Below are 20,544 nucleotides of genomic sequence, written 5' to 3' on the forward strand. Positions count from 1 at the left end.
CTAAAAGGATCATTTAAAACAGCACCCTTTTTACCCTGTCTAAAACAGCCCTCCTCAGATTGACCTGTTTTGAGTGCCCCGCCCCCCTATTACATCAAATCGCCACATCAGGAACCACATCAAATCGCGGGGGGGTTTTTTTTCTAGAGTTTTTGATACGGTAGACATGCCAGACACCCAAATTAACGTGTAGAAGCACTACAAAAGTAGAATTTTCATATGTCCCCTTTAAGTTCCGCAAATACAATGAAATGCACAGACAGTGGTCATTCTTAATTTTCCTTCCCAGTATTGATGCCAGTTTGTTTATAAAATAAATGGGTAGATCAACCAAACAGAATGCGATAATGACCATGTAATGTTTTAAAGTGCAATGCTACACTAAGGCACATAGATCATGTTTATTGGGAGGAGATATTTTCTAAAGGTTGTAACTGCCTTTGGACAAGACTCAAATGTTCCTACAGGAAGTCCCAGAGGGAGTGGTGCTGACGAGAAAGATTATGTTGATGCCGTCACAGTCCTCCAGTCCCCTCTGATCTACCAACTGTCTACTATTCCTCGCACCATTCATTGAGTTACTTTCATGTTTTAATGCCATCAGATCTTATAGCAGATTGCCTTTGATCCGAAGGATTTAAAAAAGTTGATCTTGTGAGATGATTAGACGCAACAAAGTGAATAACTGGTTTGTTTTGCTTCAAACTTACATTAGAAATGATCATCATCTCATGACTGAAGAGGATGCAACAGATATGTATTGTTAGAATATAAATATATAAATAAAATGCATACGGAAAAAAATCATTAAAGGTTTGTTAAAAAAAATAATTGATTGAATGAGGGAAATTAAGTTGTTCCTGTGGCTACTAGGGTTAGCAGTACAAATACTGTTACACTCGACTTGTGACATTTACACATGCACGGACATGGGCAATACATGTTAATATTAGCTAATTGTTAATTATTGGGAAATGTGTAGGAGACAGCCCGATTCACATTCAAATTACAGTCACATGGCTATTATGGCTTATTTTGATAGCCAGGGGATCTATGGAAGCCATAACGGGTCCATTCCCACCTGACTCGTTGCATTTCTACTGCTATTTCAGCATTGAGGGTCTTTGTCTCTTGATTTATCGGTCCATTTTTGATGGCTATGCATTTGAACGTAGCTTTGTGGCCTTCATGCAGCACTGGAAGAGAATCCTGTTTTAGTAGCAAAATGAAAGGCAGTTCCTGCCATTATAAAGACTCTAAGGAGCTTGGCAGAAGGCTGGCTGCACCCAATGTTTTAGGTGGAGTTAATGGTTGTGCAATGTCTATAGGCAGGTGTCGGGTGGCCGTAGGTTGAGCTTAGGGAATGTCATTTCTCAAGGTTCTTCTGTTACCATAGAAAGAAATTGAGTGGGGTTTGGACACAAGGTTTTATTCCTAAATTACAAGGAGGTTGCACAAGTTGTTAACTAAGGTTCCTCACCTTGTTTGAAGAATTGACAAGATTATGTGTTACATATAGAGCTTCTGTGGAGATAATACATTTTTCTATATCAGCGTCACTCAGGCCCATTCCTCTCTAAACTAAAGCGGAAGTCCAAAACTTAATAGTGGCATCTGCTGGGGTTACTCAAACCTAAACTTTTAATCCTCATACGTTTTATTCATCACCTGAGAAATTGTAGAACTGGTCGGTTTATAATCCTTTTCGATTCAATTTTTTTCCCCCATTTATGGCATTGCACTATAACTTACACCACCAAGCTCAAGCATTTTCCACAGCTGCAAAATATCTTGTTGCAGTGAATTGTTTGGAACTTGGTTACCTCTGTGAAAATAATGCAGCCTTTTGTGATACAGAAGTCAGTTTATTCAGTGCTACCCAGTGATAGGCTTGTGAAGTTGAACTGATCGATTCCTGTTGCCTCATAGTTTTTTGTACATGTGCAGAGTGTGTATTGGAGTCTGCATTGTGCTTGGAGCTGGTCCTTTGCTGAAATTAGCGAACTCTATTTCTCAGCTAATGTAAGCTCATGTTGCACATTCTGAGCAGTGTAGGGGAGCTAATGAGAGACATTGGGGCAAGGCTGGAAGCAACATTAAACATCACATCCAAAGGATTTTCCTGGATCATTTACATTCCAATCTTTTCTCACTTTGACATATAAAAAGTGATTACAAGCAGATTGCCTCACGTTCTTACATTTAATACAATTACTGTTGATGTGCTCTTGGGCTTAGAAAGTGATCATTGCTTTGCAGACTGAGCTCTTGTGTGCACCTGCAAAGTGTGAATATACAGAGTGGAGTGAGTGGAGCTCACATGGGGAGCTGAGCAAACCTTCCCTGGATGAACAATGTTATCATTTTTGTGATAAACAATGAAAATTAAATGTAGTAATATACTTACTTGCTACCAAATATGTTTTTATTATACAACAAGTCAGTTAATCTGGTGGCCAATAGCACATCGGATAGGTGAATTGTTGAAGGTGATCTGTCCTGTCGAAGCAAGACCCCAACCCATGTGTGGTCACATGCTGCAGAGTGGTCATATAGAGAGCAACGGGAAATGACAAATGTCCCATATATCAAAATGTGAAACAACCAGTGAGACTGTTGGGACATTATGTGAGCGTCTTATTAGTCAAAGTCCTGCATGTGGTGAGGAAGCTGGTCCCTGGCCCAGTGCACTTAAGGCAGGAGGATTAGACTCCAGAGTATTATTAGAGCAACTGATTATCCCCTTACTTGATCCGCCTAATTCTAGCTCAAGCCCATTTATTTTAGCAGAAAAAGTGGGAAAAAAACGTTTGAATTTGGCTGAATAATGTGAATTGGCCTTGCTGTGCCTCGGCTCACTTTTTGGTCCAGCGTTGACTCTTTTGGTGTACTCTGCTGAACTCATTAGATCCTGGCCTTTTGTCGCCGCCTCCTCTGCTGTAGGGTGCATGTGATTAATGCACTGCTGACCACTGAGGCCAGCAGCAAGGACTTGCTTTAGTGCCAGGGAACAGCAAACAAAAGAAAATTGTCTCTCCAAATAACTGAGGAGAATACAGGCTTTCAGAGCCGGCCAGTCCCTTGACTCATAGATGAATGCAAGCAATATCTCTTCAAGAAGGTTCAATACAAAGGTTTCCAATCCATTTGTCCTCAAGTGTACAGCTGTAATATGTTTGTTTGGATTTAATTACATACCCACTGCTCCTGACCTTGTGCCCAGAAAACAGCTTTGAGGCCTGTGTCCCAGACTGGGAGTGGGGAATCAAACGTGAACATGAGCTGCTAAATCCTGCTAACTGATCTGTCCAGCATAAACCCACATAGAAGAGGCAAAGTATTGTTCTTTGGTTGTTTAGCTCCATGGCCTTTTATGCTTAATGATAAGTTAATTGGCAATGAGTCCCGCAGCGGATGCAGGACTCATTGCTGCAGTATACAAACAAGTCCTACAAACAAGCATAGGTAGGACGATGAGAGCGTGTGCTCCCATGTGTGAATCAGTGTGTCCATGTTCTGTAATCATGCACTATTAACAGTGTTAGGTCTGATGCCAGGGTCAAGCTTAGCTGTCACCTTGTTTAAAACGATGTCCTGACTAGATGCATTTTGTCGAAAAAGGGTATCTCTTGTAATCAAGAGCAGTTTGTTGGCAGGATTTTGTCCTAGTTAAGCATAACAGCAGCTTGTTCAACTGCGAAAAGAACAACACTAACAAATTAGAGTTGACTAGAATTATCTGAAGCCATTGCAAAATAACCCTTTTTACTAAACATTTCAGGGTTTTGGGAAATGAGTTTATTTGTTATCTTTCTGCAATGAAAGTGAATATTTGTCGGGAGGCCGGATACATGGCTCAAAATGAATGCTAATGTTGCTCCTTGTCTGGTGCTAAACAGGCAACATGTTGCCACATCAGCTTTAGTGGAATGCAATATGTTTTATATAATATAATATACCACAAAGCTAAAAGTCTCATTTGCTTCTTCTTTTTACAGTGTCCAGGGACATGAAACTCAATCCACAGCAAGCTCCATTGTATGTAAGTATCACCATTCAAACTTCCAAAGCAGCAGTTTCTGCAGGGTATACTTTTCGGTTTCTCTGAACACCCCATAACATCCACACAGGTGTTCTCACTTTCAGACCTCTTCTCAGGAATGTGGATGTAGACAACTTCCATCTTGTTAATTTTCAGTTTGATGATCTCACGTAATTACTGGAATAGCCAAACATTTCTGGACTTCAAACCAGGAACAGGTAAAATTACCTGTGAGCTAAAATCAGCTGTGTGGGTGTGCAGGGAGGATATTTGAGAATACAACATTGGGCTGCATGAAAATCAACTTGCTATTTTAATGTTTGGCTGGGTACCATTCACAACAGTCTGTGCTCATCTCACTGCCCTCCACTTTGTAGTCGATTCATCATGTTTTACATGGTATCAATTTGATGGAATAAGAACCACTTGATGGTCTGATGATTTTATAAAAATAGACTCTGGTAATCTGTGAAGAAATGACTAACATGATCTGATCCTCTTAAGTCAGTCTTGAGGGCATTATTCGTTAAATGTGTCTTTAAAAAGCACAATTACAGGTCAACTTCTTCACCCCTATGAGCTTTGTCACTGTGAAATGCTGTGATATGTATCCAAGTTCTGATGAGTAACTAGCCCTTTACTACACGCCTGGCTCCACTGAAGAGTCATTTTATATTCACTGCTCAAAAACAATTAAGGGAACGATCATCACAACAAATAACCAAGTCAGTTAAACTTCAGGGATAACTATCTGTCCATTAAGGAAGCAAAGGTGATTGTGAACCTATTTCACCTGCATTGGTGCAAATGAAAGTAGTAAAACATGTGCAATGAAGAGGCAAAAGCAAGTTTACCCTCCAATAAAGGAAATATTTCTGCGAGTGGTGGCCACAGACAATTGCTCTCTACTTATTTTTCTCTAGTGTTGTGTTCTAGGCATAGAGGTTATCGACCTGAGATGGCCTCAGCAATTAACTTCATGTCCTCCACCCGTGCCACCTTATCTAGCTTCATTAGTAAGCAGACATACAAGGCACCTGACTCCAGAGATGTTCCAGACACAATCATACAAGATAACAACCTGAGTTGGACTCACACTTCCTCGAACCCAAGCCCATATAAGTGGGAGGATTGCGTCAGGAGGGAATACAACACAAAAACATAAAAAAAACAATGCCACATCAAATAAGGGCATGAGGATTCACTGTGGCAAAACCCTGATGGTTAAAGCCAAACGAAAAAGAGTATAGTCTTAAAAAAGGTAAATATCCCAGTAGACCAAGGAATGTTTAGGAATTGTCAACACCTGGGGAAATATAACATGATCATCATGTTGAAAGACCCTAAAGTCCAGGTAAGTGGTTACAACAAGGACAAATAAAAATAAACGCTGAGCTTTGAATGATATTATCTGCAATTTGACCCTTAACTCATTGCACATGATCAAAAGGAGATATTCATCCACCACATCCACAAAGGTTCTCTTGTTGCTCCACTCTGTAGGGAAATTTACTGCATAAAATCATTGTTTCTACAAAGTAAATGCCTTTTACTTCTTTGTCAATCATCCAATACCCCAGGAGACACAGTAGCTGAACAAAAGCAACTTTGAAGTAGGCTACAGACTTTTCTTTGTCATTCACACACACAAATCATATGAATGGATGAAGCCAACATACGAAAAATAATTAAAAAAAATTCCACTTCTACATCAGCGGTCTTGTAGAAGTGGAATTCTACAAGACCGCTGTAATTGTGCTTTTTAAAGACACATTTAACGAATAATGCCCTCAAGACTGACTTAAGAGGATCAGATTTTTTTGTCTAAATTTCTCATTCACCAAAATGGATTTCAGACGTATGTGAAATCAAAAATGCTTTAGTCATTTAAACAAGAACATATCTAGTGAAATATCTGGAGAAGGTTTCAGTGAGCCCATTTGAAAAAACTCACCACAAGCTAGTGCACGTGTTGATGACGTTTCTAACATGCATCGGTTGAGATTCAAGAACGTTTGTCAAGAGCTGATAATGTTGACGATGTGCTGTGAAATAATATCTGTAATTTCTGCAGCGGGGTTTAGACATTGTGTTCTGCTTCCTGCATGCTCTAGCAATCCACCCTCCCCTGAATGTGTTGTCTGAATCTCCATTTAAGTTTTACACATGGGAAATACAAAATCTGAAAAATATTGGAACCCAATTTAGTTGAAGTCTGAAAACAAATTAAACTGACTTAAATCCATTGTAATGAGGCAGAAGGTCAATTACTTATAGTTATTTAAGAATGACTTCGGTCAAACATTGATTGTAATTTATCAGGTAATCCGTATAGAAATTAAAGGATGATTGTTTCCTTTTAATTGATGAAAAACTTTAAAAATGAGGGTGTTCTTCAATAATGGGGAGTCTCTTCTTGCAAAGTATATGATGCACTTTCCTGGGCCATTAACACAAAACATGCCGATAAGACATATGGTTAAATATGCCTTTGACATACACACATAAAGAAAGATAGACAGGTGTTTGTGGAGGTAGTTGGTAGATTATCATCTAAAAACCAAGCACTGCCTTACCTGGTTAGCTGGAAGATACACTTGCAGGATGTGGCTACATTCACACATCTTTAAAAAGAGGGGGTGGGTGCATAGCCTCCAGCTGTTCTTTTGATTCTGCCTAAAAGCTGCCTGTTCACCATCGAAGTTCCATGATTAGCAGGTCAATAACTCAGCAGGTCACTTTGTTAAGTACTTATTACCAGCAGAGCACGGTCATACGGTGTGGCTGAAAGAACTCCATTTGTGCATGTCACATTGCTTTAAAACGGCTGCTTTACACCTCTGAGTTAAGATGGACACACACTAGTTTCATAGAGGTTTTTATTTTTTAAATGCTGGCATGCGATTGATACTTCAGCCAAGGAGGCATCAGTGTTTGTTTGTTTTTTGGCTAGTTAGAAGGATTAAACAAAAACTACTGAACCAATTTCCCTGAAACTTTGGGGAATGATGTGATATGGGTCAAGGAAGAACCCATTTAACTTTCATGCGGTTCTGGATCAGGGAGTGGATATAAGATTTTTTCCAAAATATTTTTTCATTGATTTCTCAGTGTTCCTGGGCCTTGACGGGGGTTTGCACTCTGCTGAGTGCTCTTTTGCATCATAGTTTTTGTTACTGTTTTGTGTGTGCGGGGTGGGGCAGCTTGTTTGCATGTTTTGCAAATGTTGCTCTGTGCAGCTGTGTTTCCTGAAGCAGCTCTGGCAGTTGTTTCACATCTCTGTTTCTCTACCTCCACCCTCTACCACCACATGAGCCTTCTCACTGACAATTATTCTGATGATATTGTTTTCAACTGGTTAATATATTTCATCTGTTGCATAAGTATTGATTTATATGAGATTGATTACAAGCAATCATAACTGAGAAGGCAAACAGTAACCAGAGCAAAATTGAAAAATATACATTTTGGTCTTTTTTGGTGGAAAATATAAGGCATTAATAATGGATGGATATTACTTTGGACAAAATGTGAGGCAGCTGTGCTGCTGTCACAAATCATTTTTAGCAGCAATTGTGTCAAAATGTTCCTGTTTGGTTTTGTGACTGAAGGGATTTCCAACCAATCCACAGCATATAAACCTTTTTTGTTTTTGCCTCTCCTTTGTAGTGAGGGTATGGAAGTTATTTTACAGTGGTATGTCTTTATTTTCACATAGAGTGCCAATTCACAAATGCATTCTGGTTCCAAGAGTGCATTCGTGTATTGTTGGTTCTGTATTTGAATAGCAACAGCATTTGGTTAGCATTTTTTGTCTTTTATTTGAGATTAGACACAATTTCTAAATTACCACTATCTTTTTCTGCTCTATGTTGTGTAAAAACGTTTTCATATTTACACGTTAGATAAAATATACACAAATACAGTATATATCTTTAATTGGCCAACATATACAATGTTCTGTCTGACCTACCTCTTTAGGATGTTTTCTATCTGAGCTGATACACAGTAGTTGGACTCACTGTGATCACTTATTGCATTCATTCACTTTGCAGACAAAAGCCATATTAATAGGTTTTAGTGTATTTTAGACCATTGGAAAACGGGCTATGTATCGTACAGACATGCTAATTGACTTGAGATAAGAGTTTTGTTTTTAATGGAGATAATGTCATGACTGCTGGCTTCCATCCATCTACATCTAATTTGTGCCAGTGCCTCTGCTGGTTAAAGCTGAGACTCTCTGTGCATAGCATAGCATGCATCCTCCATGATGCCATTCCGTGCACTAAGTCCTTTGGCAGCACACAAAGGCACCTGACCAGCACCCAAAGGAGTCTGGCTATGTGGTCAACTTCGGGCACATTTTCTCCCTTACATTGTTCAGCGACTTGCCAAACAGAGACATGACAATCCCAAAGCTACTGGTAAGCCTCACTGCTGTCTACCTGCTGTTCCCCCCGCTGTGGAGCAAGGCCTTGAGGCTACCGCCTCATAAGAAGCACCTTTAACCCTGACGGTTGAGCAGTCCTTGACACTAGCCTTCACCAGCTGCCATATTAGGATGTTTCATATTGGACTAGGCTGTTGCCGAAAGAACTGCAACATTGGTCACAACAAGTGGGATGAAATGTCCCATTATCCCTCCTCGCTGTTGACAAGCTGCCGTCCCCCAGTTGAAAACGGCTAATTTTGAACAATATCCCTATTTTGTTTGCTTCTCCTCCTCCTCAATCTGTCCTCAGATGACACTTCATCCTATCCCACAACGCTCACACACAAAGCACCCAGTTGTCACTTTGGAAGAAAGAGGCACCACAATGATCTTTGTATAATTGTATTTTGTCATTGGAACATAAATACTTTGGCAAGACATTTTATATCGTATGGTTTGAAAAATGTACAGAAGGCTGGGACAAGATCCGAAATATATTTAAACTGAGTTTAAGTTGAATTTGATTCTAAAATCTGGTAAGCCAGTTCTCGTTCCCCAACTGAAGTAAAGGGCAGAATACAGTTCCTAACTTTTGTATGAGCTCTGAACACCAATGACCAGGTTTTACATGGATCCTCAACAGTGTATGATGTAGTTGAAAATGGGTTGTTGAAACAAGCTGCAACCATAGGGAGACACACTACCTAGTAAGGCTGCTATGTGTGGGCCTGGCCCCAAGCACTGTGACTTTCCTTTACCGTCAACAAGGGTAAGAAAGGAATACCCAAAAAAACATTAATGGGGAAAAGTGTAGAAACAGTGTATAAGGTAGTTGAAAATGGGTTGGTCCAATAAGCTGCTTTTAGATATGCACTGAACCCTGCTGTTCCTCCGTGTTTTTTTCGAAGGAGGTGCATGTGTGAATGCAAATGTCAGAGTCAGAAGCTCCGCATTTTCTAAGGACTTCATACGCCTGGCCTCCTGGTATAATGTCAGTATAAATCCAGGAGAAGTTGATCTGTGAACACAAAGGGGATCCTCAACTGGATTCAACCTGAGCGAGTGGGGGTTGATTACATTACATTACATTACATGTCATTTAGCTGACGCTTTTATCCAAAGCGACTTACATTTTTTTAGAACACTCATCATTTTATGAGGGGCCATCTAGGGGTTCAGTATCTTGCCAAGGACACTTAGGCATGCAGATGGGATAGAGTGGGATTCGAACCGGCAACCTTCTTGTTGCAGAGCACCCGCTCTATCCCCTAGGCCACGCTCTCCCCGATTACACTTGTAATGTGTGAAAAATGAAAAGAACAAAAGTTGAAAATTGTTTGTCTGTGGCCCTCCATAGGACTGTATAAACATGACCAATCATTTCAATTGGATTTAATGGGGATGAAATGATTGGCTAGCATACTCTCACTGCACATGACCAGTCTTCAGCCAGAGAGACATATACCGCTGGAGTAGAGACGATAGCCAGAAATTAGCGTGCTATTCTTGGAAAAGCCTGCTTCTACCATTTGTCAGACAGTGTGCATTTATATGTTTTGGGGCATAGCTTTGATGGATCTTTTCAAAGTGCTACAGGCCCTTGCTAGTATTTCCAGGATTACAAACCCTAGGTTTAAGCTAACTTTGCAGACAAACACACGCTTTAATCAATTTCTTTTACATTTGGTTGTTTTAGATTGTGTAAAGAATAAAAAGAAATCCCACCTTACCCTATCTCCTTTAATATCTCGACACTCTTACTCAACTCTCAGCAAACTGAAGGTCAGGGCTCTGTGTCATGTGCTTCAAACTGGAACATATGGTTGTGGAAAGTGAATTAAAACACTCAATAACCGGCATCTATTTCCATAACTACTGCAGTTGACTTCAGGTGAAGATAGCTTCCAGTATGGAGCAGGCCTTTGGCAAAGACCATTGACTTTAATTTCCCAGTGAAATAGCTGGAATAGTTGATATAAAATCACATTTTAAAGAAGTGATGCCGTTAATCATTTTGCCTTCCCTTTTGTAAAATGTATTTTTCTTCCACCTCCTGTTTCACATACAGAGGTCTTCCGTCGATTCTTCAAAAAGTCAAGCTTCTCCTCAATTTTTCATCCCTGTCATTTGCCTCTGCGTCTGCCTCTGTGTTAGTTTGTTGATGATGTGATGTGCTGCATTTCAGCATAAATAAATCATTATCGTATTAACATTGATGCATTAGTGTAATTGCTGCAAACAACTGTGGCTGAGGGAAAACTGTCAGTCTCCACAAAGCATTTACTCTGTGGCCCAGTTCATATTTTGAGTCCTAGAAGAGCCAGTCGAGAAGGTTTGTAGTTCATAAATGACACCAGGAATTGGACTTAAATCTATCTCAAGTGATCACTGGTGTTTGGATTCCTAGTCAGCGCCGGTTGAATCTGGTGGTGGAGATTGTGAAGAAGGCTGTTCTGAAGAATGGCTTTATTCGCTTCGGCTCTTACGTTTTTGTGTTGCCAGCCAATGCTGAAATGTTCTTTTCACATATTTTGCATTCCAACGTGTGCTATTGGCATCAAGCCTGATAAAATGGACCCACATTGTTTATACGTTTACGTACACACTTTGAAATTCACACTTTGTAATTCACTCTGTAGCAAGTCTACACACACACACACACACACACACACACACACACACACACACACACACACACACACACACACACACACGCATCCTTGATCAACTCCTAATGTGGTGTGATAAATCAAATCCAAATGCATTCTTCCCTGTACACACCTAGTATCAGCCTTAAGTACAGGTGTGAGCGCACTCAGATCGGATGTATCACATTCGGAGGTGGTATCAGCACTGATCAGCACATAATGATCGATACTTTCCTTAAATTGTTGAGGTGAGATAATTTCTGAGATTCACGAGACGCATGTGGGGCTTCATTATAATGGTGTTTTAAAAGCTTTTAAAGGCCAGGTGTGAATGCACACACTCAGAGCTGTCGACTTGTGATTGGATCACTAAAACCAAATGTTAATACCAAGTGTCTATGGGGCCCTTGTTAATTTACAATTGGAGCCATAACTCAGCATCTTATTGGAACCGTTGGATTTTAGCAAGTGTGAACAGGGTCTTTGTTCTTCTTCATTAACCAACTGCAATAAGCTTGTTCATGAAAGGTGCCGTTCTTCTTCAAACTTATTTCAGTTACACTATTTTAAATACACATATTCAACATAACCTCAGCTTGAAAACGACAACATATTCACAAACACCTTTCACGTCCTCCATTTTGATAAGATGAATTAATAATGTATGCAAATTAATTTTGATGTCTCTATAAATAACTGTTTCGATTTTTTTATATATATTTTGTCTAGATGTATTTTTCTCCCGCTCTTTTGTTGACACCTCTGTCTTTCTGGTGCTTTCTTCTCTATTTCATTTCCTCTTGCTGCCTGTCTCTGCAGGGGCAGTGTGTTGTCACAGTGCAGCTCGCTGATGAAGAGCTGGCTGCGGATAAGGAGGGCGTGGACTACTTCCTTCTGTTTGCTGGCAGCACACAAAGGCACCTGACCAGCACCCAAAGGAGCAGTCATGACACCTTGCAGGCGGTGTGTCCCGGTAAGCCAGCCCACCCACAATGCCTTGCAGCTACCCTGTCATATCTAATGGACCTGTGGGAAAGTGGCTCCACCTGCATTAATTAATTTATAATAAATCTTTTTGAATTCTTAAGGCAGTCATTGTCGTAGGCACCTTAGCTCAGTTTAGGTAAATAAAACATGAAAGGAAAGTTCTCTGAATGCAGCAGCATTGCAAATTCGTATGCTGAAGTTCAATAAAATATAAGGGAGAGTCAACATCCCGAACAATATAGTCACGTGACCAAAAAGTGAAAACGATACAACATCTCCTGTTGAGGTCAATCCTCTATAATAATCAAGTGCTATACAACATTAACATTAAGGGATGCCAAAGCATACCACAATATCACTGTCTTAAACAGTTATTGTCCCCATGTACAGGATAACCGGGCAGTCAGGAGTTAATGTAGGCGAGGAAGAAAGTATAAGAGATAAATAGTTCTTCATCAACTACCTACACCCCGTCCTTGAGGTCAGTGTCCCCCTGAGGTGAATGAGCAACAGCACTGAGACGCACAGAACATAGGTGGTGAAAATGCAGAATGGTTGTTTGGTTTGGGTGTCCAAATATTGAGAGACAAAAATATTAAATGAAGGGACAGATTAAAAAGACTATGTTCTCTGTAGTCCTCATGAGTGAGGTGTTAAAAAGAAAGCAAAACATTATGAACTGTTATCTTGTTAAGCACTCGTCTGATTTAAAACAAAGGAAGGAGGTGTGACTCCTCAAACAGATCAGTTCTTCTTCACTGCTTCTTCTAAAGGCCGATTTATAGTCGGATTTTCGGCAGGCAAGCAAGCAAGCAAGACACGTAACACGCCCCTTGCGTGCCCCCTCTTGCGTGCGTCCGCCAATTTTTCTAACTATACGGTAAAGTGCCGCGAGCCTCAGGGAGCTCGCAAGGCCTGTGATTGGTCTGCTTACTACATCCCGTCCGGAGTCTAGTTTCCGGTTTCATGCCCCATAATACCTGCAGAAATCACGGAAGATTTAGAAGAACGAATATGGTCCAAATAGAAGAGTACTTGGCAGAAGAGATCCGAAAGTATGACCACTTGTATAACCCGTCATACAAGGCAGATTGTCCGCCAAAAAAGGCTATGAGGAGCCGCAGTGGTGATGTAAATATACAGTCGACGAAGAAGAAGACTTCTCCTCTTTGTGTGTTTTGTCTTCGACAAAACACGCTACTGCGCCTAGTGTTCTGGCGGGGAATTTACAACCCTTGGGGAACCATAAACCAAAACGAGTCCGTCGATGCAGCTGCGTGGCCAGCCGCGGTTTCAGTCGCAGTACTATAATTCGTCCTTAAGGGGCCGATCCTGTGACCAACCAGAAGGTCTGTAGTTTGGGGTGCCTTTAAGCAAGGAATTTTAGACTTTCAGACATGCGCTAGACCATGCAATTTTCTGGAGATGCTGGTATGTGAGAATGCAAATGTCTAAGTCAGTTGCTCCACTCATTTTACGGAACTTTTCCTGCCAGCCCCCTAGTAAAATCTCTTGGCAATCCTGCAATTCGGCAATTTTCTAGTGAGCCCATGTGAGAATATGGCACGGAAGCCTTCAGCAAAGTGAGTGGGCATGTTTCTGACACATGAGGGATGCAAAACTGACAAAACACAAATGTGTAGGGACAAAAAAAGAGGTCTCATACATGTAGAAGATGCAGACAATGTCAGCTTTGAATGACAACAAAGTTTGGGAACTTAAACACTTGATTTATAAGTCACGTCCTGCGTCCTGCATGCTCTAACCAGTTGCCTGGATGTTCTAAAAATGTTCTTGCAATCTCCTAGACAGAAGTTAAATCATTTAGACGAGTATGTTGAGCAGGAAGTCACTGAATACATGTAGCGCCTCTACACCCTGTTAGCTGTGTTTTGACATTGGCCATGTTTGAGCACTACAGTGCTCATTGTTCATTCCTTCTGTTGTGACAACTGAAAATACATTAACTGATAACGTGTTGTGCTAATTTCCTAAGTCAATTTTGATTTGTTTACTGCTGAAAAGGTTGTAGTGGGATGAATTAAAAAAACATCAAGTCAACTAATATATTTTAATAATATGAATTTAATTGGATTCAAACCAGTCTACACTGTTTTGTATCTGATTATTATTAAAGGGTGGTAAAGAATTGTGATGTCTAATGACATCACAATTCTTTGTGACATCACAAAATGTTTTTTTTTATTGCACGTTTGTTAAGTGTGTCTGTGTATGAAGTTTTATCACCTCTCTTCCAGAGAAACCTGTACAATGTACAGAGATACGTTTTTTTTATTGTTTTTTGTATCTAAATTTGCGATGTTAGCCACAACTAGCTAACAACTATTAATGTTCACGCAGCACAAAGACATAGGAAATTGGGTATGCCAACTACAATTAACATTATTATTATTGTATATACACAGCCAGACGGATATCTATTTCATTTAGTTACCTGTTCATTCCTCTTTTCCTGTCTCCTTTCTCATTGTATCATCTTGTAGCCCATGACTGCTGTGAGGGGGTGCTGGTCACCTTGTGCTCTCTCACTCGAATTGTTCCAGAGGCCCTGAAGAAAGACCTATACCTGGGTAGCGTGTCTCCACTGGGTGAGCAACGATTCAGCTTCGTCCAGGATTTGGCTTTTGACATGGCCCAGTTTCTGGTGAGCAACAAGACGAGTCATTTCCATTTTTGCATCAGCTGTAAAATTACAACAAAAAACGCTGACGTTTGTCATGGAGCAGGAAGAAAGTTTCGACCCATGGTTACACAGTGACACATTAATGTGGGGAGAGTGAAGATTAACATGTCAGGGTTTCGTTCCTGCAAGTTCTGATGACTGACAGTCCTTTTTTTAAATATTTTTTTATCATCCTAGAAATGGAGTTCTAAGTCTGTTTACAAGGGAGGAGGGCAAGATAGAATGTGTCTTGAGTTCTCAAAGTTAATTGTTTGCTTTTGTCACCACATCACAGTTCTAATTTGAGTTTAGTATGATGAATGGATGTGTTTTTTCATATCATTTGTCTTCATGCAATTACATTTTAGCCAGTAAGCTAATGCTCTGTGCTAAGGCTTATGCTGAGCGCCTTAAAATGAGCGCTTCTAGACTAAGCCTCAGCTTAGCCTCACCATTGGAAACTTGACTCATGTTGTAATCACCCTCCATACAGGTGAGCACGGCGGGTCGGGCCGACGCCCTGGATGGGGCGCTGCTGCTGGATGAGTGTCAGATTCCTCTGCAGGAGTGTGAACGTCTGGATGAGAGTCTGGCGCTGGCCCTCCAGCATCTCGCACTGCCTCTAGGATGGACCATACTGGGAAACAAACCAACCAACAGCACTGGTGAGACTGAAGGGCAGTAGGCGGACTGTAACATGTCATGTCCTAGCACATTACAAGTCATAGAGGATGTCTCTGCAATGATGTAGAGATATACCATCTGGGATGATTTCATATTGTATGAATAAAGATGATGCACAGACCAATTTATGCTTACTTACAAGTCAAAAAACAAGAAACCTCCTTTGTGTATATTTATGTGGCTCATGTCTTTCACAGTGCCAGTGCTAACCCCAGATCAATAAAATTAGGACGATTGATCACTCTCAGCATTTTGTTGTTGGCATTTTCAGAGTAGTGCTACAATTACATTTTACAATAACAGTAAAAGTACTGCTCTTAATCATGGTCTGCCATCACCCTCCACAACACATAAAGGTAGTTTTATGGATGTGTGAGTTATTCAGGTCTCAAAACACTAGTCTGAAATCACAGACACTTTGTCTGACCTCCACAGTTTCCATTTAAAAGTACAGTTTGAAGCAAGTTTCTTGACAAAACCCAGCAGGAGTTACTTGCTAGCTTTTAAATTGAATCATAAGATGCCGTGATTTCTACAATGCAATTAGAGAAAGAACATAATTTAAAATAAATTGGAAACACATGATACTGTAAACACTCTTTCTAGAGTTTTCCATGTATGGAAAAACTCATTGAGTCTTCCAGCAACCAGAACCATGCAAACTGCAGGGCACATAAACTGAAGACTCGTTCCTGTTGTGTGTCAACACATCTACAGTATGTCTACAATATATACTGATTTCTATGCTTTTATGACTCTAATATATTTTCATCAATTATCTTCAATAATATTAAATACATCACTGAGTTGTGACAAGAACATCAAAAACATTTGTGTACTAGAAGGGAATTCCTGGCTTATAATAGGCTACTTAGAGTTTAATATAATCAATCCATCCTCTATACCACGTACTCTTTAAAGGGTCATGGGGGAGCTAAAGCGAATCCAAATATCATTGGGCAAGAAACAGGATACACCCAGGACAGGTTGCCAGTTCATCACCAAGAAATAGAGACAAACAACATTTCACACTCATCTCAAGTCTCCAATTAATTAATCTGCATGTTTTGTAATGTGGAGGAAGCTACGAGTACCTGGAGTAAATCCATGTATCTGAACCAAGACCTACAGTGCTAACCACTGTACCATCTTTCCACTCCTAGTTTGATATAATGTATAATCTAATAATTTAATGGTATGTAAATTGTAAATACTAAATGGTCTGTATTTATATATTGCTTTCATAGTCTTCATGACCCCTCAAAGAGCTTTACAGTACAGTTTATTGCCATTCACCCATTCACACACACATTTAATACAGTACATCTATGGGCAGCACTTTTTCTATAAGGGGCAATTTGGGGTTCAGTTACTTGCCCAAGGACACTTGCGCATTTGGAATGGGGAAGACAGGGATCGAACCACTGACCTTCTGGTTGGAGGGTGAACGCTCCTTCCCCCCTCAGCCACAGCCGCCCCAATGTATGATATGTAGTTTATAATAGGGTTACAAGTAGCTGCTGTCGGCTTGGGTGTATCCCTTGAGAGATCTAACTACAAGTCAAGGCTTCATCTGAAAGCACATTGATACAACACAAGCTGTGCATGCTGATTCTTTTATCCCATGTTTCTGATGCTACTGAAGATTATCTGGTCCTTTTCAATAACACACATCTTGCAAAAACCATCTCCACTACATGTGAATGCAGGATTATAAACATATTATGAGGAACGTTATTGGTGCACAATATGGCCTGATCATGTGCGGGACATTCATTCGGTGAAGCAGTGATGCTATCATCACTGCTGCCATAACAAAATTTATAAACACAAAAATATTTTACTTTACTTTATTTTTGCCAATATATTCTGTTGGGTGACAGAAAAGCTTATTCCTCTACTGTCAATAGGATAGGATTCAATTGTCTTCATGAAGTGGGTTGAGCACTGTTTAAATAACCTGTGTATACCTACTAATTTGGAGTATAAGAGGTATATGACTCGTGCTTTTATTTGCTGTGTAAATGCAAAACCAATGCTTGTGTTTCACATGTTTAAAATCCAATGAGAAGGACTGTGCTCTACTTTGGTGGTTGTGACAGTCTGACATGTCTGAAGCCATGTCTGTTCTTCAGCTTTTTCTCTTCTTGAAACCCCATGCGGACTGGGCCCATTTTGGCACATGTCACTTTGAAAAATACATGACTTACTCACTTATTAACACAGCTCTAATTGGAGAAGGAGCCAGATAAGATCGGCAAATCTAATCATTCTTTCTGGTTATCTTTAGTTGACACTCAGTGGATATAATGCAGCCCATTCACAGCTCTTTCTTAAAAACAGGAGGTCAGTAAGGTCAGTGTAGTTGATAGCTTATATTCACAGAAAGACATGAACTTGAAAGTATGTCAGCGAATGGACTTTTCATCTGACTCTGTCATTAGTATGATCGGAGCCTAGTGTCACTGTACTGCAGCGCAGACACAGCAGTACTGTTGGGAGAAATGTGTATGTCAGTCCAAACAAACATACATCTTTATTAAAATCAAAGTGCCAATTTTTTCCCAGCCGTTGACTGACTACTTAAATCAGTTAAAGGGAGCGAAATGAGTTGACGTTGACAATAACCTCTGTGAGATAATTGCTCTCTGTGAAGCAGCATAAACAAGACATTGGGGAGTAGTTTGAGCACTGCTGCTGCCTCTGGCTGTTGTTGACATAATAGCTCATGGTTTAGCTTGTACTTGGAGATGAGACCAAACCAGCAGGATTTTAGACACAACTGACAAAAAAACGACAAAGTCTGTGTACGGCGGATATGGAAAGTTTTCACACTCTTTCAGATGTTTTATTCATTGTCGGTAGCCTGGACAGAAAACTCATCAAATCGCATACTCAGTAATGAACTCCCTCCTGATAAGATAAGATCCAATGTTATGAAAAGTGTTATGGCTGTTTTGAGATGGACATTCACACAAACACACACGCACACACACACATGTACACACACACACACAGACGCCTACTGTCTGCTTTGCACTGAAGTCTGTTGTCATATTGTTGATGTGGAAGGCGGCTTCCAGCTGCGGTGAGTGATGTATGCTCTAATAGGCTCTGCTTCACAATATGTCAGCGCTTCAATACAAGACGCTCGGCTGCAGTGGACTGTTGGGAGGAAGAGGAGTACAATTCTGCTCTCCATTTATCAGATCTGTTGGATGATGGATAGCGGCGGACTATAGGTGGAGGTGACAGTGGTTTATCTCAGTCATCCTTCACGCTGTGGACATGCAGCAGTCAATGATCTCACCATTGCCAGTCATTTATTGTCCTCCGGGAAATTCACTTCTCTTGAAAGAACAGCGCTTGTCATTAAAAATGGTGAACAACACCCACTTAATTCATCAGTTTTGAACAGTTATCAACATTTGCTGTCAAGTTCTCTATAGCCTGTGGCATGTCAATCAATACCAATGTGCTGGTGGTTTAATGAATGAACACAAGTGTCCAAAAGCCTTTGTAGTTTCTCGCTAAAATTTTTTTTTAATACTGAAGTTTCACTTCTGTATTCTTTTTGTCATCAACAAGCCTTAGGACTTAATTTAAACAATCTGAGTCTAAAGGGCATAGTGCAACTGCACGTAGGGCATGTCCACATGTAATTTAGTTTGTTTAAAATTGTGAGAAAAAGGTTGTTGCACCAAACTGATAGTTCGGAAAAGTTGTGCGCATTCTCTTGATTAAAGGTAGGGCTGGCATTTTGTTTCTGAAAAAATTCCACATACAAACGCCATCAATCAATAAAGTTGTCTGAAAAAGAAAAGAAAAACCCAGTCTGAAGCCTTCGCACAGTAATTCGGACTGTCTGTGAGCACCCTGCCTGGGCTCTCACTGCACATGACCAGAGTCCATATAAGCTGGAGAGGCAGAGAAGATACCCAGAGCTAAGCGAGCGAGTCTTGGAAGAGTCGGCTTCTAGCAGTTGTCAGTCAGTGCACGTTCATGTGGGGCGTGGCTTTAAAGAGAGGGCCGATGGTAGGGGGAGGGATTATTCGGTTTCATATTGTAGCCTACTATATGCTAGCTTTTCCAGTATTGCCAACCCTAGCTTTAATCATGCCATCGTGCTGTCTCCCATTGTCTTCTAAAGCCACTTGCCCTTCCGCTTAAGCTTGCTATTTTAAAGTCAGATTTGCCAGGAAGTAAGAAACAATGCTTTCCCTTCACACACAAGCAGACCACCTGTGTGTGTAACAGGCAGAGTGTATGCACATTGAGTGCCTGCTCATGTTGGCACACATTTATATCTTGATAATGCGCTCTTAAAATAACCCTAATGCTGCACCCCTGACTTGACATCAAACAATGTGCGTGACCACACCTCATTTTAAGACTAGCAAACTCTAATGGGTACACTCATATGTGCTATTTTACAGGTCATCCCTCAAGGGACAGTGTAAGGATTTCTGTATCAAATCTCAAAAAAATCCGTCCCACAGATTTTGAGATATTCCAGTCTAGACCAAAGTGAAAAACAACTGATTGTCACTGCTTTCCCCTTTATACATTTGGGGTTTTGGCTGATTGTTGGACAAAGGTAGCCCATTGTGCCTCAAGAAACTTTGATTTCTGATATTTTATACCAAATTTGGATTTCCTTAATTAACAAAAATATGAGGTAAAATGATATTGCAACTACTCTGTTATTTGTTAATGTTAGTTTTTGTTTAGCAATTTGATATGAAGTAAGAAAAACATTTGACCATTGTGTATCTAAAGCTACAGTAACTATAGCAGCCAGTTTGTTTGGATCTCTGCCAAGGAATAGTGAAGCTGTTTCTGTGAGTCATGGTGACCCAACATAGTGTTAACCCACTTCACGTTGGTCCTGTGCTGCAGCACATAACTGAATTACATGTGTTTCCCAGCTGAGGCTCCCGGATGCCATTGTACAAAAATGCAGCTGGTTTGAAGGAACCACTGTCAAACGCGACAGCAAAGCAATTCTTTCTGCTGTGTGGCACCTCACATTCCAGTCCTGCATAGTTTGGCCAAGTGGAGCATT

The 20,544-nt window shown here is 40.4% G+C and overlaps 1 protein-coding gene across 7 annotated transcripts in view; it reads left to right on the forward strand.

The window, feature by feature from the left end:
• Positions 1-20,544, forward strand: part of LOC133954971 (A-kinase anchor protein 13) — a 110,641-nt gene that overhangs the window by 13,064 nt on the left and 77,033 nt on the right. For all 7 annotated transcript variants that reach the window (XM_062389610.1, XM_062389594.1, XM_062389633.1 and 4 more), the window contains exons 2-5: positions 3,999-4,042; positions 11,945-12,098; positions 14,617-14,777; positions 15,289-15,460. In XM_062389610.1, the coding sequence (XP_062245594.1) occupies positions 4,010-4,042; positions 11,945-12,098; positions 14,617-14,777; positions 15,289-15,460 (520 nt within the window). In that variant the 5' untranslated portion in view covers positions 3,999-4,009. The remainder of the gene's footprint in view (positions 1-3,998; positions 4,043-11,944; positions 12,099-14,616; positions 14,778-15,288; positions 15,461-20,544) is intronic.

The sequence above is a fragment of the Platichthys flesus genome, chromosome 1 (assembly GCF_949316205.1).
Source record: "Platichthys flesus chromosome 1, fPlaFle2.1, whole genome shotgun sequence".
In the NCBI taxonomy this organism is placed as follows: Eukaryota; Metazoa; Chordata; class Actinopteri; order Pleuronectiformes; family Pleuronectidae; genus Platichthys; species Platichthys flesus.